Source organism: Mustela nigripes, chromosome 5, assembly GCF_022355385.1.
Source record: "Mustela nigripes isolate SB6536 chromosome 5, MUSNIG.SB6536, whole genome shotgun sequence".
Lineage (NCBI taxonomy): Eukaryota > Metazoa > Chordata > Mammalia > Carnivora > Mustelidae > Mustela > Mustela nigripes.
Genome location: NC_081561.1, coordinates 141,245,658 through 141,270,299, shown reverse-complemented (window position 1 = coordinate 141,270,299; position 24,642 = coordinate 141,245,658). Strand labels below are relative to the sequence as shown.

Below are 24,642 nucleotides of genomic sequence, written 5' to 3'. Positions count from 1 at the left end.
GGGGCGGGGGGCGCCTCAGGGCGCCGGCAGCGGCCGCAGCCATCTTGCGCGCCGGGAGCACCTCGCAGGTCCGGCGGGCGGGGCGCTGAGGGGCGCGGCCCCGGGACCCCGCCCCGCGGAGGACTCTCGGGAGTGCGGGCGGCGGGCGCACTGCACCGACTCACCGACAGCCGGGAGCGCAGCGGTCCTTCGCAGGCGCCGCGGGTGAGCCGGGCGCGCGGCCGGGGTCGGGGGGCGGAGGGGCTCGTGTCCCGAGGTGGGGGGGACAGAGGCCGGGATTCGAATACAGGTGTGGCGGGGCTGGCCTGGCGGCCGCGGTGGCGGTGGGGGGGTCTGCGCGCGAGCCCGGAGCCCGTGGTCCCCGGGAAAAGCCGGGCTTGCCCCGCTGTGGCCAGATTCGGGGTCCCCGAAGCCCGGGCCCGTGGGGTCCCCCGTCTGGCCCGTGGCCCTTGGTTCTCTCTTTTCGGCCCCAACAAGCGGCAGGTGAAGCTGAACCTACCGGTGTGGCCGCCCCTGCTGCTCCAGACCTTCCTCTTTCGACTCTGTCCCCTGGGGTGTCCCTCCCGAAGTGCCTGCGGAGCTCGACCCCGTGGGCGCGCGTGCTGCCCACGCCCCTCCCGCCTCGCTCGGCCCTCTGGCCCCTCCGGCCCGTCTAGGGAGGGGACCTTTTTTTTTTTTTTTTTAAAGTTTCTCAAAGGCTGACGGTTGCGGTTTCAGCCCTGGGGCAAACGGTTGCTTCACAAAGTGAAACTTGGTGTCTGCGGTGCTCCCGGCTGGCTTCCTGGAAGTGCGAGGAGTACCTCGGCGTGCCGCCCCGCCCGCTTCCGCGTCCGCGCGCTGGGCCCCGCGCCCCCCTCCCCGCCGCCCACGGCTCCAGCGCGGGGCCCCGCCCCCTCCCCGCGCGGCCCCGCCTCCTCCCTCACGGGGCCCCGCCCCTGCTCGCGGGGCCCGCCCGGCCCGCGGTAATTGTAGGTTGGGCGGTGACTCAACGCCGGCGCCCGCCCGGCCGGTTCTTAAGCAGCGGCGCGCGGGGCGGGCGCCGAGTGTCGGGCGCGGCGGCGGCGGCGGGCGGCGGGCGGCGGCGGGCGACGGCGGGCTGCTGTGCGCTCTGAAGGGCTTTCCTCTGCCTCCAGGTCCGGAGAGCGGTCTCAGCTGCTGCGGCAGACTCGTGTTTCCAGGGAACTAAGGAAAACCCGTCAGGAACCGAAGATGCCGAAACCAGTGAGTAGGCGGCGTCGGGGCCGGTGGGATGCTCGGGGCGCGCCTTTCCCGCCGCGGCACCTGGGCGGCGCGTGGGGCGCTTCTGAGGGGAACCGGGTTCTTTTGTCGACGGCGGAGGGCCGGAGGGAGGGAAGCGGCCCCGCGCGGGCTCGGGGGTGGGTCCTTCTGTGGAACTCTGGAGGGAGACGGCGGCTGCGCTGCTTTGCGCTCTCGGGGCTTTCTGTGTGTGGCGCCCGCGCCCCGCCGCGCCCCGCCGCGCCCCGCCCCAGTCGTGTCTGGTCTTTTGTAAAAAAAAAAAAAAAAGTCCGATCTGCTGGAAAAGTGTGTTCTAACGCAACTTGGAAGTTTCTTAATAACAAAAGTTGTCTAAATGCCCGGAGAGTCAGGTGGCTCCCGACGACGCCGGTCAGCTCCGAGTCCTTGCACGGCTCGGAACCAAACGCGCCCCAGATCTTCCTCGGGGGCCTCATTGGGGCCCGCGGCCTGGGAGCCTCCGTCCTTCCGGCGGGCCGCTGCTCTCCAGCCCGTCTCACCCCAGGCCTGGGAGGGCGTGCGCTGGTCACCCGGGAATTCGCTGGCGGCAGCAGGATTCCTATCTCTGAAAGAGGTTGAGTCGTGGACCTGAATTGCAGATGAAGGCAGGCGGCCCTGCTCCCGGGTCGTGCGCTCCGGGTCCACATCCTAGACATCAGCCGACTCGAGGCCCGCCCCTCTCTCCCCTGCATCTGCTTCTGTCGCTCTCGGGGTGGGTTCGATTGCAGGCCAGGCCTGGGGGGTGCACTTTCATTGAAGTGGTGGGAACGGGGCGGGTTCTTTGTGACCAGTATTTCTGGGAAGGTTGTACGTATTCACCTGCTTTGACGCAGGTGAGCTGGGACGAGATGTTGGGAAGGGGATTTCTCATTTTTTAATTGTTCTGAATCATGAGGGAGGAAATACCTGGATTCAGTAAAAATTGCAATAAAAGACACATACGGAATTCCAGTTTTTCAAGCAAGTCGGTTCTGTAGTCAGTGCATTTGTTCCCAGTAAATTGTAGATTCTCTAAAAGGAGTTCTTGATGAATCAAGCCTTTACTGTTAGGTTAAATACATTTCCGTGTTCCTAAACTGTCAGATTCAGAAGCCAATAGAGTTTTTGCCTAAATTATATAATTAAGATGATTCACTCATGATGCAGAAAATTTTTTTCCTGCACAAAATTCTTTTTTCAAACTAGTACAAGGCACCCAGGCTTTATGATACCTGTGATATAAAACTGGTGTAAATGCAGCCACTCCCTCAGGGTACCGTCCCATGCAGCCTTTTGCAGGATGCCAGTGAAGACATTACTGTAGGTCTGGTTTTCTTTATTTCACTAAAGGAAAAGAAGCAGAGTTCAGCTTTTAAGATCCCACCTTGAGAAAAAAGGCAGTAAACCAGTTTCCTGTCACTTTTTTTCTTTTTCATTTTTCAAAATGAACTGTTACTTTTATTGTACTAAAATGTACATAATACACAATTTACTATCTTAACCGTTTTTAAGTGTACTGTTTAGTGGCATTAAGTACATTCACCACCACCACCCCGCTCTACAGCTGTTTGATCTTTTGAAACTGAAACTTTCTACCTATTAAACACTAACTCACCAGTCCCTGGCACCCACCCTTTGACTTCCTGTCTCTCAGTTTTTGACTACTCAAGTCCTTCATGTAAGTGGAATCACACAATGTGTGTCCTTTTCGAGACTGGCTTATTTCACTTGGTATAATGTCCTCAGGGTTCATCTGTGTTGTAGGAGGTGTTAGAATTTCCTCCTTTTTAGGGCTCTCTTTATTTCTTATGGCAGGTATATTTTAATGGTATGTATGAAGATAGATATATTTGAATAGTTGGGGTTTTGGGCTTCCACCTGATCCCTTGAGTTCGGCAGGCAAAGTATTTTTGATTGGTATCTACTGTATCAGAGGACAACTTCCTTTATAAAACAGCGTAAATGAAATAATATTCGTTTTTTCTCTTAATACTGCTTCTCGAATCACCACTTGTTAGAAAGATTGAGCGTTCATTCACTCAGCAAGCATCTGTCCTGCAAGCTGCATTGCAGGGTGTGGTTGGGTGAGACCATGCTTGGTTTGGGGGTCGGGGGAAGGTCTTAGGGTCTGGAACCTGAGCCAGGACACATGCGAATGCTGAAATAATAGCTGGGAGACTCTGAGTGCCACCAAAGAGGGAAAGAAGCTTAGGTCAAGTGCAACACGATGGGAAGAAAACCATCTGATGGGGAAATGGGTGAACTTTATTGAGAAGGTAGCCTTCAGCTGAGTTTTGCTGGAGGGCTGTGGGTAGGATTTGATCAGCTTGGGCGCTCCAAGGAAGGTACTATTGTCTGGTTTTACTTTTCCCACAATTGCTTTGGGGCTCTACTCAACGTGTGGCTTGTAGACTTCCACGGAGGATGGTTTGAGGTCCAGAAGACGCCACACCCTCTGCTCAGCTAATTTTTTGGCCTTGTGAGTCTTCACCTGGGGGAGAGGCATGAGGTTTGTGCAGGGAGCTGGCTCAGGAAGCAGCCCTGTGCCTGTGGTTCAGCCAGGGGTAACCTCCTCCTCTCTTGTGGTCCCCCTTCCTCCTCTCTTCTTAACCACCACACTTGCTTTCTTCATCGTGATAGGAAGGAGGCATGGGGCGGTAGAAAGGAAAACCACAGCAGTCAGGCTTAGGAATGATGCAAGGCCAAGCTCTCTTAAATCTTTTCTGAGCTTAGAGCTGAACTGCCTTAAGCAACACTGGCAGATGCCATAGCTGTTCATTTCTAAAGTTTTGATACGGAAGTTGTTAATACAAAAGCAGATTTTCCCTTCAGTAGGAAAACTGTGAAAGCATGTTCAAAATTCTGTCCTGTGCCAAAATTTTAAGATAATTTCCGAGATTACCTTGCCTCTATGGGGATATATAGCATTTTCCATTTAATTTTTCTCTTGGGTATATATACCCAGTGTGGAATAAGTCCTTGTTTCTTAGCTTCTTGTGTAAGTTGCTTGTCAGTAAGATGGGACTGTTGGCAGTATCTCATTTATAATGTTACATGAGATAATTAATATTCACTAAATATTTTAATAGGCACAGGGTTTACTGAATATACTGATACATTTTCCAATCCTCCTCGCTTCATTTGAGGGGATACATGGGATATATTTTCTGTGTATCCCTCCTTCTTTACCATGGGCAGATGGTGAGTTAGCTAAAATTTTCCCATGTGGTGGTAAGAAGTGCTGGCTAGAATTAGTCATTTGTCATCATCACACTGTGTCAAGCACAGTGAGTCTTTTTGTACATTTCTCCATTAGCTCAATAGGCAGTTATGTGTTACTCTGCTAGATGTTGAGGCCACCAAGACGAGTAGACACAGAGATACTCGCTCATGGATTTACAGTCTGGTGAGGCGGACAGTAATGCTAGAATAACTTGAGTGTATATAATGGCTTGTGGGGGAGTGTTTATCAAGGAGGACAGGAAGGCACCTCCAGGAGGTGATGACTGTTCAGAGCAATGCAAGGAATGAAGGGTCCTTAGCTAGGTGAAGGAGGGTGGTAAGGAGCCTACCAGCCACAGGGAATGACTTGTGCAGTGGTCCTGAGGTGGAAGGGGGAGGAGGAGTTCAGGGTTCCCAATGAGGATGAGTATGGCTGGAGAGGAAAATTAGAAGCTAATTGTACAGAGCCTAGTAAGCCATAAGAAGGCATTTTCAGGACTTAGCTCAGGCGGAAGCACTGAATGTTTTTGATTGGAAGGAAGTGGCCTGATCAGATTTGGGTTTTGAAAGGCCACTGCAGCTGCAACATGAGAATCAGCAGGAGGGTGAAGGTGCAGGCGAAGACTGTTGGAGTAGCCCAGGCGAGAGGTGGTAATAGCATGGACCCAAGGCAGTGTGAGGTAAATGGAGAGAAGTGGGATGTGTTTGGGAGCCCTTTGACAGGACTTGGTGATGGTTTGGGTGCGGGGAGGGGGGGAGCAGAGGGCAGTATAAAGCTGATTTCTGGCGCCTGGCTTGCATAACTGCATGGATGGTAGTGCCATTCACTGAGATAAGGAACCTGGAAAAGGACCAAGTGTGAGAGGGAGGGTTGAGAGTTTGGTTTGTACCTGCTGACAAATTTGTAACTATAATCGATGGAAGGAGTTCTTCTTTCATTATTATAACTACTACCTCCTAAAATATACGTAAATATCAGTATTTTTCTTAAACCACAGTATTTTTTAAATCCACTTGAACTAAAAGTAATCCAGCAGCTTCTTAGGTTTCTTTTGAGTATGTATGTACACTATACACACATTAAATTCAAAGTTAGGATTAATTTAGTGCTGTGTTCTCAAACAGTGGCATACGTAATTATCTGGAGACCTAAAGATCCCTGGGTCCTTCATAGTACTACTAAATCCCCATCTCCAGGGCCAAGTATATTGGGCCCCTGTACTTTCATTAAGCTCCCCAGATGGTACTGATGTGCCCTCAGACTTTGGGAACTTCTGATTTCATAAGAAAGGAGCAGTTTATATATTCTTTTCCTTAGAACCCCAACAGTACAGTGAGACCCTCCTAATGGGGTTGATACTGGTTGTATGTGAGCAGAGGCCAGAGCCCATGGTGTAGTTTAGGGGGCAGCAAACTCCAGTGTGATTCCAGAGCATCCATTCAGGCCAGTGTTCTTGCAGGCTTGGGAGGGGATATTCAGCCACCTTCTTAAAGGTCAATTTCAGTGCCGTGGGTGCTGGGGCCGTCGTTGGTATTTGGAATGTGGCTGGGGTGGGGATGAAGAAGAGAGCTGAATAGATACCAAACTCTGGAAAGACAGGGAGCTAAGATGTCTGATTGAATCTCTGATTTGAGTTCCTCTCTGCAGGAGTCCAGTTGCAGAGCTTAATTTGGCAGTGATCAGGGGGCTTTCAAATTTTGGCTGTCTTTGTTTTTAAAGGGAAAAAAGAGGCAGCCATTTTCCGTTAAATAGCAGGGAAGAAAGAGATGCCATTCCTCATTCCTCTCTCTCCCGTTCTTCCTCGCTGGCCTCTCTTGGTAGTTACCGTCCTAAGTAGTAATGTGATTTGTAACAAAAATTTTAATCAATTTATGAATACTTAAAATTGGGGAAAGGAAAACAATATTACTCTTCTTACTGAATTATAATTATTTTTCTTTATTTTATTTAAACTTATGGGTATCTTTGACAACTTGAAGATTTTTAGGATGATTCAATATATATGCCTGCTTTCTTATAGTATTCAGACATTTCACCTTTAATCTGGAGAGTAAAACTCAGTCTGCTTTCAAAATCAATGAATGCATTTTGAATATGCCTTTATATTTTATTTCATTAGTAACTACACGTGGGAGTCCCCAGCTACTCCAATTAGTGTTTTTCGTTCATTTTGCTTTTTGTTATTTTGTTTTGTTTCATTTTTTAAATTGGGCTCCATGCCCAGCGAGGAGCCTAAACTGAGGGTCCGGTCTCATGAGCCTGAGATCACAACTTAAGCCGAAACCAGGAGTCACCCAGGCACCACCCCCGCCCCCCCGAAGTTAGTTTTTGATTTAAGCACTAAATGTGTGGTTGCCACTACTAATTAAATATGGAATATTTATTGGAGAGCCCAGAAGGTTGCATTATTTACCTTCTAAGAGACTTATCATCCATGCCTGTGACATGAATCTTTAAAAAAGATTTTATTTAGTTGAGAGAGAGAACATGGGGTCCGGGGGGTGGGGGAGGTGGGGAAGTGAGAGAAGCATACCCCCCTACTGAGCAGGGAGTCCTGGGGACCATGACCTGAGCTGAAGGCAGACGCTTAACTACTGAGCTGCCCAGGTGCCCCAAGAATAAAGCTGTTACTCTAGACTTTGGTAAATTTATTTAGTAATCTCTATACCTAACATGGAGCTCTAACTCAGGACTCTGAGATCAGGAGTCAGGTGCTCCTCTGATTGAGCCAGCCAGGCACCCTAGTTGTGTTGTGTGTATTTTGTTTTTTTTGTTTGTTTGTTTTTGTTTTTTTTTTTTAAGATTTTATTTATTTACTTATTTGTCAGAGAGAGAGAGAGGAGCGAGAGTGAGCACAAGCAGACAGAGTGGTAGGCAGAGGCAGAGGGAGAAGCAGGCTCCCGGCTGAGCAAGGAGCCCGATGCGGGACTCGATCCCAGGACGCTGGGGTCATGACCTGAGCCGAAGGCAGCCGCTTAACCAGCTGAGCCACCCAGGCGTCCCTTGTTTTTTTGTTTTTAAGGAAAAAAATTATGCTATAATGTGACTTAGAGACTTTTGACTAAAAATACTGAATATTTAGTGTATATAATTTTCCCAAATAAAAATGTAAAGAATAGTTTGATAATTTAGTATTTAACCTGTATTTTGGCAAGCCATTTAGCTTCTAAGAACCTCAGTTTTGTCATCTGTAAAATGAGAGTAAAGTTTTTAAGTGAAAAGAATTCTGCATAACATAAACAGACAAAAAGTTTGTGTCCGAAATCCAAATAATTTCTCCAGATGCTATCTGCTTTGTGTGTGTGTTGTGTACATTTTTTTCCCTGGAAACTTGCTTTACAAACGTGTCAGTGTAACAGATAGCTAAAACGAAAGGTTTTAGTTTCCAAGTTGCTATTAACCAGGTAGAGTTTGTCCCTAGGCCTAAGTAAAACAGCAATGTGAAATATTTTATTTAGTGAAAGGGAACACACTTTTTTTTTCTCATCCTCTCTTCCTTCTAGTTGTCAGAATTCCTCATCCATTGGAATGAATATGGGCTCCTTCCTTACTCATTGAAGCCCTGTTTTATGCCATTACATTCTAGGGGCTGAAACTGTAAAAGTAAGTAAGATACATTGTTGCCATTAAGGAATTCTCAGTCTAATAGGGGAATCAAGATATGTTAGCAAAGAATTATAATGCAGTATAAAAATTATGATAACAGGTACATAGGAAAGAAGATTAAAGTGTGCCCTGGAGAACTGGGGAAGGCTTCCCAGCCAGTGAGCTCCTGCTTCATAGGTGTTGAGGGGTGCATAGGAGCTCACAAGTGCCCAAGAGCAGAAGGGTGTTTAAGGCCACAGCAGTCAGTGGGCGGTTCTGTTTCCCTTTGTGAGTCACAGTCCATTCTTTTAGGCTCCTCTTAATACCTATAGATAAATGGCAGTACTGGTTTAAAGAACAGGGGGACTGCATTGACATAATAATTACATTTTTAATGTAATGTATTTGATAAAACAAACCTTAAAAGCAAAATGAAAATTTTCTGACCTTGACCTAACTTACTGATTACAAAAAGGAATAGATAGCACCGAAGGACCAGCCTGTGTAATAGCAAGTATAGCAGATTTTGCTTACCTTTGGTTAACTTAGAAGACTCTTTGCACATCCTGTTTTTTCCTAAAGGTCAGATTTGGACTGTCTCTATCAAAAAATTGTCATCAGATAGTATTGTAAATAATTGTTTTTACTTAAGGATGGTATATAGGCCAAGGTCAAATCTAACTGTGACGTGTTTTTGTAGGGTCTCCCAGCTAGGAATGAGTTTTACATTTCTAAAGGGTTGTTTAAAACAAAATAACAATAATATGCAACGGACACACAGTGGTCCCCAATGCCTAAAATATTTATCTGGCCCTTCACAGAAAAATTTTGGCAACACCTTTTAGAATAAAAATAATTATTGTTAAATATGTTATCCATATTATATATATGGGTATATATTATATCCATAATAATATACTATATGATGATAATATATATACCTGGATATGCATTGGGAAGGCTATCATCACCTAGGAGCAGGCATGGTTGGTGTTGAGGTAATATGTTAAGCAAGGTTGGTGCTTGAGCAGGTCTTAATTTATAGAGAAAATGGTAGTATCTTGTGTCACATTTGCTAAGCCATTGTATAATGACAGATTTCTGGCACCTGGTAAAACAAAGCAATTTGTATCTGATATTTGAGTTGAAAGGCAAAGGTTATATAAATGAATTGTTTATCACTGGCAATTTGAAATTAACTTTTGACCTATATTCTGTGTATGAATTTCTGACTGCAGATGGTTTTATAGTTCAGTACCTAATTTAGACCACTCCATCTGAAATAGAACCCCTTTCACTGTGCACCCTTTATTTACCCTGCTTTGTTTACTGAGTAGAACCTAGTTCTACCTGTTAATGTTAGATACTTAGGTTTGATCTTGTGGGGTTTTTTTTTTAAGATTTCATTTATTTATTTGATAGAGAGGTCACAAGTAGGCAGAGAGGCAGGCAGAGAAAGAGGGGGAAGCAGGCTCCCAGCTAAGCAAAGAGTCTGATCGCAGGACTTGATCCCAGGACCCTGAGATCATGACCGGAGCTGAAGGCAGAGGCTTAACCCACTGAGCTACCAGGCGCCCTGTGGGGTTTTTTGTTTGTTTTTATTTCTTGCTTCTTTCCTGGCCACAAAGTGAGATGCAGAGTGGTTGAAAAAAAAAAAAAAAAGCCATTACTGGCTTCAAGAACAAACTTTTGGTTCTTGCTTTATTGGCTTTATTAAATTACGGCTTTATTGATATGTAAGCATTCCTGCCTCTTAGAGGGTATTCTGGGGCAAGCTTCTCAACCTCCCTGTGCCTGCCCCTCACCTGTGAAACTCTGTTCAGGGGATCAGCCACAAAGGTTCTGCTGAGGCCAGGCAGGACAGCGCAGCACTGAAAGCTCCTGGCCCTGTGCCTAGCACGAGCACTGACTCTCCTCTGTCACCACAGAGGACAGAGTACATGTAGAGGGAGTCTACTTATCATCACTACTAAATTCTAATGTGATTAAAAGCTTTTGTTTCGGGGCGCCTGGGTGGCTCAGTGGGTTAAAGCCTTTGCCTTCAGCTTGGGTCATGATCTCAGGGTTCTGGGATCAAGCCCCACCATCAGCCTCTTTGCTTGGCTGGGAGCCTGCTTCCTCTTCACTCTCTGCCTGCCTCTCTGCCTGCTTGTGATCTCTGTCTGTCAAATAAATAATATCTTTAAAGAAAAAAAAAAGCTTTTGTCTCATAATGGGCTTTTTCTTTTTCTGACTTACCTAAAACTACAATAGAATTTACCTTGCTTTTTTGTCCTTTTGCTACCACATGGAACATCACTCCCATCCTTCTCTAACATTCATTTGTTCGTGAACAGATAGAGTACCTACCGTGTACCAGCATCTTAGCCCCTGGAGGTACACTGGTAAACACATCCCTAGTAAAGCCTGGGAGTGACAGCAGCACTGCTGTTGCTTTCCATCCAGGCTTTGCCAAGAGATGGAGGAACTTTTCATTCTCTCACTCTTTGTTGTATAAAGATTTAAAACCACTGGGCAGAGTGTGGTTTGCTTTGTTTTTGTTCTTTGGTAAATCACTTGTATTGGACAGTGAGCCAAGATATTTCTCTAAGAAATATCTTTTTAGATATTTGCCGTAAGTCCTCATTTGCCATAACCACATAGATTCTCCCATCATTCTCAGGCATTGAGGTTCAGGGCAATTAATTTTTTTGAATAATATTTTGGCTATTGCACATTACTACCTGTATAGATTTTCTTATATATCTTAGAAGGAGATCTGGCCATCTTCATTATGTTTGCTTGCTTGTTTTTTTTGTGTTTCTTTTGTTGTTTTTTTAAAGATTTATGTATTTGACAGAGATTACAAGTAGGCAGAGAGGCAGGCAGAGGGAGGGGGGAAGCAGGCTCCCTGCTGAGCAGAGAGCCTGATGCAGGGCTGGGTCCCAGAACCCTGAGACCATGACCTCAGCTGAAAGCAGCGGCTTAACACACTGAGCCACCCAGGTGCCCCTCATTATGTTCTTAAAGAGAAAATTGAACCACAAATCACTCATTAAAAGCTTAGAACATAAATACTATATTGGAACCACCTCTTATTTATGAAAATGCATTATGTATACTAGTATAGTATTTTTGTCGAGGTGTTTCATTGCCTTGGTTAAGTAATTACAGATGCTGCTTCTTGTTGTTCAGGTACTTGCTTACTTACCTAATACATTGCTATTTGGGTGAGACTCTTAAGTGGGACTTAGATGGGGAGATAGTGTGGGGAAAACTTGATGTTTGTTAAGAAACTGGCCAAACAGGGCAGTTAGGAAATCACAGTGAGATGACAAGGCTGCAGAGGGCATGACACAATTTGAACGATTCAACTGTAAAAAGATTTTTTTTTGAGATGGTGGGGGATAACTGAATATCCATTGGATTTTAAATATTAAAACGATAGTGGTATGGTGGGTGTGTAACATACACATGTACTCAAGAGTTCTTTAGGACTATGTATTGAAGTTTTTGCAGTTGAAATCCTGTGGCAGCCTAAAATACACCATCAAAAATGATACAAATTTATGTAAGTATAAATTTATATATTTATTTAAATATATTTAATTTTATACGTGTTTATATATGTATGTTTTTTAAACTGGTGGTAAAAATAGATGAATCAAGAATGTTAGGCATCCAGCTGGGTGAAAGCAGGGGTGGGGTTGTCCTCTCTACTTTTGTGAATGTTCCACATTTTACAAAGTAAAGTTTGTTTTTTAAAAGCACATTATAGGGGTGAAAGGGAAAGATGCTCTTATTTTCCCAAATGGCCAAACGCTTGAGTGTGGCGGGAGGGCAAGTGGGCAGGGACATGTCTGCCCTGGGGTCTGGATTGCGGTGGGGGAGGTAGGGGGCCTGAGAGTCCTCCCAGGGCCCTGCTGACTGCTCTCCACGGATCTCCCAGTAGACATTTCTTGGGAGAGCTTCAGTGTTCCAAACAGATGCGTGCCTGATTTAACCCCAGATTGGACCTTCTCGCCTCCCGTATGCATATTTTATTCAAGGGGACCTCCAGTAAAAATTGCAGTTGATTGGAAAACACACAGAACTCTTTGTTCCCAGCTAGTTGCACTGTTACTCTGTATTCCCACTATCTTGGCGGGGAATTTGGCGGGGGGGGGGGGGGGGGGGGGGGGGGGGGGGGGGGGGTGGGGGGGCGACACACTTGTTCAGAGCCCTCATGCCCCGACTGGAAATAGGTCATTGCCTCAATGGCAGCTCTTGCAGAGCTGAAAATTGGAAGTGAGCGTAACAAAGCGTGGGGCATTCTGGAGCAGGGTTTTGTGCCGACTCGAGGCTGGCATGCCTTCTGTGCTGGGGCTAGGTCCGAGGGTGGGTGGGAGGGAGGGGTGCGGACATAAGTGCTGCAAACCTGAGCTGCCTGAGCAGGGTGGGGGGGCTGTCAAGGGAGCCCCCCGCCCTCACGCCTACTAATTATGTGCCTGGATCTGACATCCTGGATTTCAACCAAGTATAAATTGAGAGTTTGTTTTTGTTTTGTTTTGTTTTTGACTTAGTATAATTTCAGAAACCCTGGGCTGTTTAAAATAACTTCTTTTGAAGTTTGCTTCTGTAAGCGAATTTTGTAAGCTTACTGATTTAGTTTGGATTTTTGTTTTGTTTTGTTTTTAAACTTCTGGGGTCTTGCTCTCTATTTTCCAAGATGTGAAAAGCCAGTGTTACAGGAGAAATTATGTTAACACAGTATGCATGTGATATTTTTTTTAAGGTTTTTTATTTTTAAATCTCTACCCCCAAGGTGGGGCTCAAACTCACAACCCCGAGGTCAACTTGCACACTCTAGGGACTGAGCCAGCCAGGAACCCCTACTGCACATGTGATCTTAACCAGGGACAAAGATTAATCAAAGAAATGGCAGAAGATTTAAGGTATGACTTATCTTAATGAATGGACATTTCCATTCTTTGATAGTCTTTCCCCTCCCACCAGGTTAGAAAGGAAAAACCCTTCAGGGACTTCTAACTTTACAAAGAAAACAGTACATTCCAGGTGGGTAGTGAAGTCTAATCCACAGGCCTTTAATTTCCTGTATTCTGTGAGCCTAGAATTAAAAAATCATTGCAGCAGGTGATAGCCATCTTGGCTCTATTCATTTTGTCTTTTTACGGAATCCTAAATTTGTGGCTATAACTAACCTCCCTTTTCAGTGAACTAAATTGGTGCTGAAGTATAGTATGTAAGACACATTGAGCAAAACTGAAATCACATGTTACAGAATCAAGACTTCACAAGCCTAGTAAGCTAAAGAGAAAGAGACCTTGGAGTGGGGAGAAAAGAAACGTATAGACAGCATCCATGTTTCTGGAAAGAAGTCATTTCTTTGTGGAATGTGACATTTCTTTGATTGGTTCTTCCCCTCTCCTAAGTCAGGTGTCAAAGCATCATAGTTAGTTTCATGCCCATATTAAATCTACACATACAGCGTATGTCATTACTAGTATAAAGTTGGTTCCTACCTAACAGACTCTCACCAAAAAAGTTTTTAAAATGCACAGCTAGTGGGTATGAGGAATACGATTTAAATGCCCTTGGCTGATCCCCAGTATGCCTCTGTAGCATAGATAGAACTTGGGTGAGAGTGATGACCCTTTCATATGCCAGATGTCTGGAAGGCTATTTCTTTCTGCCTCAGTTCCCTCTTTTCTAGAAGCTGTTCCTGAGCCTGTGAACAGTGGCGAGGGCTCAGCACAAAATGTTCCCAGCCCACTTTTCAAGTAGGGGGAACTGACCTTTTTTTAATGCGGCTGCTCAGAAAATGTTCCTTTCTGGCTCTGAGGTTGTGATTTGCTCTGGTTATAATGACTACAAACAGGATTGGTTTGTCTGCTTTTTGTCCACAGTCCTGCCTGGCAGGAAGTGGGTCTGGGGGTAGGAAGTGACTTACTTTTAGAGGCAGAAAGAGCCATGAGTCCTGAAATTATAGGATGGATATTAGTTGAACTGGGCTCTTTGTATATCTATACTTTTACTTGGGAATTTGGAACCAGCTTTTCAGTTCAGAATTTAAAACCACTGACTTACATTGAAAGATACAACTTTAAGAATTTAAGAGCCATATAAATACAAACAAATATTTTTAGTAGCTGATTATCAGAAGTTGAGGTGGCTGCATATACCTTTCTAGGCCAGTTTCCTCGGCCTTTAAAAGAAAGTGGTTAGGGACACCCTGGTGGCTCAGTTGGTTAGGCGTCTGCCCCTGGCTCTGGGCATGATCCCAGGGCCTTGGGATCTAGCCCCACATGGGGGCTCCCTGTTCAGTGGGGAACTTGCTTTCCTTTCTCCCCTTCACCACCCCATCCCCTGCCCTGTGCACTCCCTCTTTCTCTCTCTGAAATAAATTAAAAATCTTTAAAAAAAAAAAAAAGGGAAGTGGTTAGATGAGGATGACTTTTCCCCTCTCACTAAGCAGTATCCATTAGAATCAGCCTACAAAATAGTTGGACCTTGTCACGACTTGAGTTGTCAACTTAATAGACTGTACATTTATATTACATAAAAATGATACAAAATATAACACATAGATACCTGGAACTTGTTTGGAAATCCCAAGACCCAGCTTTTATGTCAATGCCCTGCCATATATATATATATATATATATATATATATATTTACATATATTTACTTATGAGATCATGGTGTATGCACATGCACCCGCGAGCCCATGAGCGGGGGGGGGGAGGGGCAGAGGGAGAGGGAGAAGCAGACTCCCCACTGATCAGGGAGCCTGACCTGAGCCAAAGGCAGCTGCTTAACTGACTGAGCTACCCAGGTACCCAGTACCCTGCCCTATTATTGTCCACTGCACATTGAGAATTTAACTTTAAGAGAGTTTAGAAAGGTGAGGGGTATGTAGTGCTGACTTTTATGGTTAAGTTACTGTCAAAATTCCTTAAAGTGATACTGCATTCTTTGTTGAAATGAGGTAGGTGCCCACCCCATGGTGTCACATCGCTCTTGGAGTAGGAGGTAGGGGACTGGCATACCCACTCCCATATTTCCATGTTAAAATTTAAACCAATGTTTCGTAAAACTAAAGACTGTGCTTAACGTGCACTGAGAAGCTCAACTGATAGCTACTTGGTTTAGAATGGAGCTGAGGTAGCTCATTTGTCATTGAACTCTGGTTATGACCTTACTTCTTCACGTGGGCAAACACTGACTAGTGACTGCTTTTTTATACCCCTAGAAGGAATAGGAGGGGAGGGCACTGGATTGCTTTAATTCAGAAGGATAATGACCCAGCCAAAGCCACTAGATTGTGGCAGGTTCATTTGGTGTCTTGATAGATATTCCCTGTAGGACATTCTCAGTGTTCCATTAACTGTTAGCATCAGCCCACAGGTAGCCAAGTTTGAATTGTCCTGCTGGCAGAGTGACCACCATCACCAGGAATGGAGTATCTGGAGCTGTGTGATGGGCACCAGGAGACAGAGAACAGCCACCAGCAGCATCACCCAGTCCTCTGACTTTCAGTACTTCATACTCCCAGGAATAGTGGGACCACCCATCCATGATTCCTGAGAAGGGTATAGGAGTTACTGAGAACTGTGGGTCAGCACTTTGAACTCTGTAGAAGTGCTGTATAGTGGTTATCACCTGTCACAAGTGGACTCTTGTCAGCCCTAACATTTGATGATTTTATTATTCCTGTTACTGGGTCATAAAGAGCTAGTGGATTGTCCTAGTTTTGTGTAACTCTCTGAAAACTTTATCAGAATGTGAGCTTTATATTTATCCTACCCATCTGTCTTGAGTGGTTTGTGGTGCTATAGACAAAATGGTAATACACAGTATTTTTACTGAACTGCCTGACCGTTTTTGTTCTAATTAATTCCAGACTTTTACATTTGCAAACTAGGTGACCAGTTTCCTTTGGCTGTGAAAATTTTCCTGCGCCTAACAGTCAAGACAGTTTGCTCACCACCACTCCCAGTTTCTTTAATCTTGAAAGAGAAGAGTGTAGAAAGTGATGTGATTGGCTGTAGTTTAAATGTAAGATACAGAGGAGCTTGAAAGAAAAGAAGAGCAATGTTGTAAGTCATTATCCATAGATTTACAGGTTTGCCATTAGCGGTATCTTATTAGTGAGAGTATTTATACTGTTATTTCCATGTTCTCTAAAGGTCAGTAAGCCTCAAGAAGTCTGGTGTTTCAAGCCAACACTTAGCCATGTATTTCTGGAATTTTAAACTTTGAGCCCAGCCAGCTCTGGGCATGTGGTGACACATGGCTCCTGCAGGTGGTGGGAATGTTTAAGGAGGGAGCCCTGCTTGCCCTGCTCTGGCTGGGGAACCATGCGTGGTTTAGTGTTTGTGCCAGTGCAGTATCAATCAGATCACCGTGGCCTTTACTCCATTTAATGCAAAATCGTATTTTAAGGACCTCGTTTCTATTGTATTTGTCCTCTCTCTGTGCAGTAATGTTTTTCTATTTTGGTACATACCTTCCCAAAGTGTAACATGTCGGTTTTCCTTTTGGCCTCTTTATTCTTAGAAGAATGGCGTACAGGGCGCCTGGGTGGCTCAGTGGGTTAAGCTGCTGCCTTCGGCTCAGGTCATGATCTCAGGGTCCTGGGATCGAGGCCCGCATCGGGCTCTCTGCTCAGCGGGGAGCCTGCTTCCCTCTCTCTCTGCCTGCCTCTCTGTCTACTTGTGATCTCTCTCTGTCAAGTAAATAAATAAAATCTTTAAAAAAAAGAAGAAGAAGAAGAAGAAGAATGGCGTACAACAACAAGGTGGCTTCTGGACTATCTTCCTTGAATAAAAGTTGGGATCTTCTAAATTATATGCTTATTAGAAACTAGAACAGTGTAAAATATGGTCAATGGATTTTCGGTGGCAACTACTCCTGTATAATTTTGTTGTTTATATAAACATTGTTACTGGGAGCAGCAATGCCCTTTTAACTAAGACAAACATTTTACTTCATCGGTATAAACAAAGTTTCTTTTAAATAGTAGCCTTTACTTTGACCCCCTAAAAAGAACCTATGATGTGGAGGGAGAAGAGCTGAACAGTAACATCCACTTGCCTTTGTGGTTTTCCACCTTTGCTTCCCTTGGCTGAATTCACGCGTCTGCATTTCTGTGCTAAGCTGGTGAAGGTTTGCTAAGTTAATGGTAATGTTTTACAGAGGTCGGTTATTTGTTAGCTAGTCCTTGTGAAAAATGACCGTGCATGTCATAGCTGATATTAGGATTTATTGAGTTGGAGTCTCATTTATAATGACTTGATTTTTATCTTAAAGATAAGATCAGGATCCAGAGGGACTTCCAGATAGGGGTCCATCTGTTGGGATATGGAGTATATGGGATATGCAAGCATAAGTTTGCAACTCTACTTCTAGTTCTAGTGAATGAAAATTTAGTAGAGATATTTTCACATAATGGGTTATAAATAGTAACAGTAAATGCATAATTTTGCCAAAAGGCATTGTGGCTTTTTGAATGTTTGGGATAGTAATCTCTTCCCCTGATGAGCAGTGGCTATCCTGGATGGCCTCACCTGTGAGCTTGGTAGAGTCATAGACTTACAGGCTCCATCCCGGCTTACTGAGTCAGACTCTCTGGGCCTGGGGCCCAGAAAACTGTGTCAACAAGCTCTTTAGGTGATTCTTTTGCTTGTTGAGGTTTGGAAATCACTGCCTTCAGACGAGCACTGAGGCCCAGGGAATAATTTATAAGGTGCGCCTGGCTGGATATCCTAAACTTACTGAGGGACACCAGATTTCATTGCCATGTTTCTTTATGCAGCAATGGACGGGCTCTGGAGGCATTGAGGTTAATCTGGGAAAGTCTGGGCGGCGGGTGACAGACACTGGGGAGGGTATGTGCTATGGTGAGTGCAGGCCTGATGATTCATAGACCTGTACCCCTAGGGCAAATAATACATTATATGTTAATTTTTAAAAAGCACATAGTGACTCAACATGAAAATCAAAATGCGGTAGTTTCTGTAATTATTCAGTTACATAAACCAAAATAGCATCTCAGAAAACTGTTAAAACTCACTTATCTGTTGTGAGAATTTTTCCTTGTCCCACTCCCCTTCTTCCCCCATTTGTGGGAGAACATTTACTCTATCTACTTCCTATCAGAGCATTTCTAAGTATTTGAAAGGTCTTATCCAAATATTTGAAAGCTGTTGGAAGTTGCTGAAGTGGCACCTTTGGAAGAGGGCTGGAATGTTGGAAAACAGCGTTGACATTTTTAAGTGATTATGAAAGGTCAAGCTCTTAATGTAATCTTGGTGGTGCTTGGATAGTTCTACTCAGACTAATTTTTGAGTAAATGCAGGTCTGATAGTATTGGGACTAACCTGTTATAACTGAATCCATTGCCTGAAATTCAAACATTCATATGCAATCATTTGTATTTTCCTTTCTATCTTAAATGGTTTTCCTGTGTCTTAAGTATGTAGGACAATCACTAAACTTCCCCCTGCCGCATTCTGGCTACAAAAATTGGGTCTGATTGCCTTTTCTTCAGAGACCTTCCCACTTATTTGCCTGTAAAGTTTGTGGAGAAACTTGTCTTTTGAATGTTTCCTTCCTGGTCTTTAATGCAATATGAATTAAATCTGGAAAAAGTGTGATTGGAGAGGTAATCTTAAACCACATTTCTTTAAAGTGTCTCGGGAGGAAATGGGCACTTCCCAAAGGAAGAAATGCATGGCTTGATTTATTTACCGAAACAAGGGAAAGAACTGGGAGGTAATTTGGCAGCCAGAAGTTTAGCAGTCACACATGGGTTGGAAGTAAAACACAGTGTTTCATTGTCAGCTCTTTAACACATCTCTCAGACTCTTAGAAGGCATTTTAGATACTATTTTGATAAAATTAAACTACTACTTGGATAAAATTAAACTACTACCCTACTGGTCCTTGGGGATATTGGAAGAAACTTCTGTGTCAGGGAATCCTGACTAGGATAGCATTCTGGGATTTTGTGACAAAGACATTAACACAGCAAAGACACTCAAAAATCTTCCTGTTAAAGAAAAAGGAAACAGACTCAACCTTCACTTATGTGACCTCAAAATAGCCTCCTTTGTATCATCACCTCTTCGTCCCTCTCCCTGTGAAGGTAAGATGATGTTCCAGAGAAGAGCACAGCCACTGAGCTGGATGTGTCAGAAGCCACTCAGATAAGTTTTAAGTCATGGAGTGTTACAGTTGGGAGAACATTTCCAGTTACAGTGCTTGATGTTACAGATGAGGGGAAGTGGCTTTCTTCAGGATGGACCACTGGGCAGGAATTGGCTGGGATGCCTGAGGAGATGGGTCCTGACCCCTACGTGCTGTCAGGTCTATGCTCATGATTTCTCAGGTTTGGGGGAGAGTAAGCAAAGGGGAGAGTGGATTTATTTTTGTTTAAAAGTAAATTGTTACTGAGTTTATTTTAAAAACAGATTATGGTTTAACACCTGTACCTTTACATTCTCTTATTGGAAAAAGAGATGCCTATTTCTTTGGAGCAGTGAAACCTGTACTTCTCTGTGTGCAGCCGGAGAGTTGCATTTCCCTCCTGGAAATGTGAAGACAGGTGTGAGCTTTTCCTTTCCCCATGAAAACAGTCTCCTGGCCAGCTTTTAATAATATCACAGTTGGCTATTTTTCTCATGAATCTCTTCAGTCCATCCACATCTTCCCTAAGAAGGAGTTGTGGGCCTGCCTGTTCTCACAGCTCTAGCTTAAATCGCAGCCCCACACCTCCCCTTGTGCTGTTGGACTCTAGACCTAGCATGTCAGAGGCAGAAGGACCTCAGGACTTCCGTCCAACCCTTGGCTTGCAGTTAAAGGGAGTGAGGCCCGGGGTGAGGAAGTGCTCAGGCTACAGCACCAGCTCTCACACCCAGGCCCCCTGGCTGTGTTTTCTTGCCTCCGTTCAGTGATCCCCAAATCAGCTGGGCCTCACTTGCATGGCTTTAAAAAAATACAGATCCTTGGGCTAAGGCCCGGAAGCTCAGGTAGTTGAAAGGCTGACTGTTCTAGGGGTTCTAGTAGTTGGGCCTGTGTAGAAACAACTATGGTGAATGGGGGCTCTTAGATGCCTGCGCACTCTGTTTGTTCTGTTGTAAGTGCGTGAAGGTCAGTGGAGGTCTGAGTCCTTTTGTCACAGGGCTCCCTCGTGCCCAGGGCAGCCAGTAAGTATTTGATTGGTCCTTGTAGAGTGAGTGAGCCCCAAAGGCATGCCAGGTGCCGACTAACTGGGGCAGGCTGGGAACAGTGAAATGAAGCTATTATGCTTCATTGGCTTGTGGTGTCCCAGTCTTGATCTGAGCTAATCCGTAAGAACAGCAAAGAGAATTTTTTAAAGAGTAGATTATTAAGCAGAAGGAGGACAGAGACAACATTACAATTAGGTTTTCATTAACTTCATTAACTAAGGCAAAGAGGTTTATGTGTTAAACTCCCGTATCAACCTGTGCATTCTCTAGAGGTGCGGTGTGTATTGGGGAACGGTAGTCATGGTCATGGAAAAAAAGCATGCGTGGCATTTAGCTTAGATTGAAGAATTTTTACTGACTGGTTTTGTTCTTACTTTAGAAGTAAAACTTAAGTTCATTCCAATTTTTGTTTTTAAAACATTTCTCTCAGATACAGACCAGCAGCATATACTGATGCCCTAGGCAGTCAGAAAAATCTCCTGTCTTCCTGAAATGAAAGCACAACTCCCTTACTAAGCGAGGCTACTAGGGCAAAAAGAAGATTTTTCTGCCAAATGTGGCCAGTATGGGAAATAGGCGTTAAACTTACTAGAATCTCATTTCCCTGCATGGGTTCAGGCATCTTTATTTAAAGTATTTTGACTTGGGTCTAAGACATTTTCGTTCTAAAATTGTGACATAGTACATAACATGAGGAACCTCATTATTTTTAATCTATGGAGTTTAAAAATCTGTTGTTAGCTCCATTATCTGACTTATTTGTGAATTCCCATTACACCTAGTGGGTACAGTTAAGTCTGGTTCCTTCTGTTAGAACTTTCAATATGGCTTTGTATCTTAGCTTCAGTTGGGGTAGCATGTGGAGGAGACCTGAATTAAACTACCGTGTACTCTGTCAACTGTGAGCGCATGAGTGCGTGTATGTGTACATGTACACGTGCAGCGGGGGTGTGCGAGCAAAACTAAACTCAGTCACCATCATCATCCGCAGACAAAGCAAAATGTTTAAAAGGTTTTCAGTGTTTTGTCAGGCCTTACAGAAACACTGCCTTTTGGAGTTTGATTTCAGTGACTGACTGCATATTCTGTATATACACCTGTAGCCCCATATTACTTTGGGATTTTGTTACCTTCAGCAAGTGTTAACTTTTGGTAAGTGTGATCTGGGGGCAAATAACAAGACAATAAAAATTACAAAACATGCGTTCTTTTCTTCAGCCTTTGCACATGGTTCGGGGTTCAGGGGGGTATGCTTTAAGCACATGGACCTCTCTGGGTTTTTGGTGGGACCATCCTCCCGCTTATCACGCAGGATCCTAACAGGCCCACTGTATTTCTGGGCACCATTGCAGATACGAGCATCATCTTCCATCCAAGTCTCAAAACAATTGCTTACCTTGGAAACTCAAAACAAAGATAATTTAAAAGGAGAGTTGGGGGGGAGTGCCTGAGTGGCTTAGTTGGCTAAGTGTCCAACTCTTGATTTCAGCTCAGCTCTCTGCTCCGGGCGAGGAGCCTGCCTGCTTCAGATGCTCCCTTTCCCTCTCCCTCTGCCCCTTCCCACCCTGTTTGCTCATGGGAGCGTGCTGGAGAGCAAGTGCGTGTGCACACTCACGCGTGTTCTCTCTCTCTCTCTCTCAAAAAGGGAGAGTTGAGATTTAGATACTGCTCAATTTTGATTTCTTCTGATTCGTAATTGCTCAAGTCTGATTTCTTTTAAAGTCCTGAATAAGTGGACCAAAATATGTATATAAATGGTCCTGTCATCTGAGTAAAAGCTTAATTTTAAACACTGATACAAGTTTATGCTGTATTTCATTATTAAAGATCTATAAAGTTGAAAGTAATCTTAACAGGCTTTACAAACATGGAACTCCTCAACCTGCTTCTGATGAAGGCAGTGCCCTGCTGTGGTCCTTAGTCTGGGTAGCAACCTCCCTTCTTCTCAGGGAAATGGAAGTGGTGGGGGGCACTTTTAGGTCCCTGGTGACTGAGGACACCTGTATTTAGTAGGTGGGCCCAGGGATGCACTTGAGATAGTCTTGCAGAAGGAACACCTGCGCCTAGAGTGCTGATCATGCCCCCTGTGAGAAACACAGTGAGGGTAGTCACAAGTCCAGGACCGAGCACAGCCGTCGCAGAGCAGCTCGGCTGCGGGGCCGCCAACATACCGCTCTCCCATGTCTTGTTTAGGTTCATGACTTCGCTCATCTCAGCCTCTTAGCTCAAGATTGTAGAGCATACCCCATATGTGAATATACACATATATTGATAAAATTAACTTGACTTTTAATTTTAGTGACATTTTTGAAAAGAAGAAAAATTCTGTGTCCTCAAATCAGATCTGGGAATTACACTCAGCAACTGAGCCACCCAGGTGCCCCTGGAGCTGCTTTTTCATCTCTAATATGTGCATCTGGCACCATAATTGAGAAAGCTGTATCTTTTGTGCTTCATAAATGCCACTTTGTGACTTTTTTAAAAAATTATTGCCCGTAAGAAAAGAAACTGAAGTTTTTATATTTTAATATAATTGAAGAATTTAAAATAAGCCTCATCTTTGTAAACTTAAGATTTAAAAGTTTGGGGAGACTTTTCTTGAAATTCTAGAAAATTAATACCTCACTTCTCTTTACTGTCACCCAGAGAACCTTTAAAAGAGGGTGTATTTGTTTCAAAGTATCTCTTAGTTACCAGTCTTGAGGGTTAGAAGAAACAATCCATGAAGACAGATTTTGTTTCTGAAGTCAGGACTAATGTGGGCGCTCAATGTCTGTATTGCACTGGCTGGACACTTGGGCCTCTGTTAGCTAAGTTTTAGTCCTGTTACTCTGTCCTCTTGATATTTGCATCCAAGCAGGAAGATTTTAGGGTAAATGTCTGTCTTGCTACTTACGTATTTTACTTGAAAAATGATTAAAAGCAGACATTTCTTTTTCTTTTCTTCTCTCTCTCTCTTTTTAAAGCAAACATTTCTTAATCATAAGCATTAGTGGGTATGCTGTTTTCCTTTGTGACAGTGATTTAAAGTAGATTTTTCTGTTTTCCGTAGGCTAGTAAATTCGAATTTTCTCAAGTGATAAATTTGAACTACCCTGAAGTGAATTGTTTAAAAACAAAAAGCTCAATGGGAATTCGAGACCTCTTGAAGGCCCCTCCTCACCCCTACCTCCATTCCTTATGACCTGACCATCCCATGATCCATCCATCCCCACATTTTACTTCTGTCCTCTGCCTACAGGCTCTCACAGGTTTGTAGTGAGGGGGGTATACCATTTTTCTTGTCATGTCTTTCATTCCTGAAGCAGTTTTCCAGGTTACTACCTTCTTCACAATTGGCATTAAATTACTGCAGATATTCTCTTTGATGGATCTTCGGTCGTATGACCATTTCTCTTTTCACTGTTTCATTTCCAGTGTTTCTAAACGTGCTGGTATGTTGCTCCTTCTCTCCTCCTCTCACTTGCTGCCTTGGTCGGAATTCTTGAGGAGGCTCACCAGCCCACTGGTGCTTCCTTGGCTGTTAGAAGCGTCAGTAGGAGCTGGTACATGGGAAAATACACTAATGGTTATCGAAGTATTTTTGTAGAAAAACCGCCTAGACTGAAGTGTGAATATGTTAAAGCCGAGAAGGCATACATCTCAGTCCACACTGTGTGCAGTGCTAGGACTTATCAGCTGTCTGCCGCTGGCTTTGGTGCATGAGTGTGTACGTGCGCTCGTATGTGTGTGTGTGTTACAGCATGAGAATGGATACTAGTGAGGAATTTACTCTTAACCATGTTGCTAAGTAGCTTTGAGTTTTTGTGGAAGGCTCAGATTATTACAAGGAAGGAACATTCAGTTAAGTATAATTCCTTTTGGTTTGTTTTTTAGATCAACGTCCGAGTTACCACCATGGATGCGGAGCTGGAGTTCGCCATCCAGCCAAATACAACAGGAAAACAGCTTTTTGATCAGGTTGGTCTCTGTGAGCTTAGGAGAGAGAATTCCCAATTAGGCAAAATACTTTTGCAAATCTGAAGTGTTTTGTTGACTGTATTGGTTGCTGCTTACTTCTCTTCTTAGGGGAGGACAATTTCCCGTCCTTCCAGGGGGTTCACATGTCGTAAACACTATGCAGAAGTAGATGTTCACAGCCCTGTGAGAGGAAATTTAGGGAAAGCTCGGAAGTCTTTATCAACACAGTGCTATATCCAGAAACTCTGACTCCCATCCCTTCACCCCAAGGGTGCAGCGAGGGTCAGACACTGCCTGAGGGCCTGGCTGGAACCCAGCAGGTCGTAACTTCCATGTCCAGCTGCAGCATCTGTGAGCTCACTCAGGTGCCAGCAGATGCTCTTCTGTTAGCTGGGCACCAGAGCACGTCTGCATGTTGGAGTGTTTCT

The 24,642-nt window shown here is 44.4% G+C and overlaps 1 protein-coding gene across 2 annotated transcripts in view; it reads left to right on the top strand.

Annotated features, from left to right (window-relative positions):
• Positions 1 to 97: 97 nt before the first annotated feature.
• The window catches only part of EZR (ezrin), a 47,985-nt gene continuing 23,440 nt past the window's right edge, over positions 98 to 24,642 (top strand). The window contains exons 1-3 of one of the 2 annotated variants that reach the window (XM_059401362.1): positions 98 to 204; positions 1,134 to 1,221; positions 24,131 to 24,214. In XM_059401362.1, the coding sequence (XP_059257345.1) occupies positions 1,210 to 1,221; positions 24,131 to 24,214 (96 nt within the window). In that variant the 5' untranslated portion in view covers positions 98 to 204; positions 1,134 to 1,209. Of the gene's footprint in view, positions 205 to 1,133; positions 1,222 to 24,130; positions 24,215 to 24,642 lie in introns of those variants that run through there. The other variant, XM_059401363.1, reaches the window with a different exon arrangement.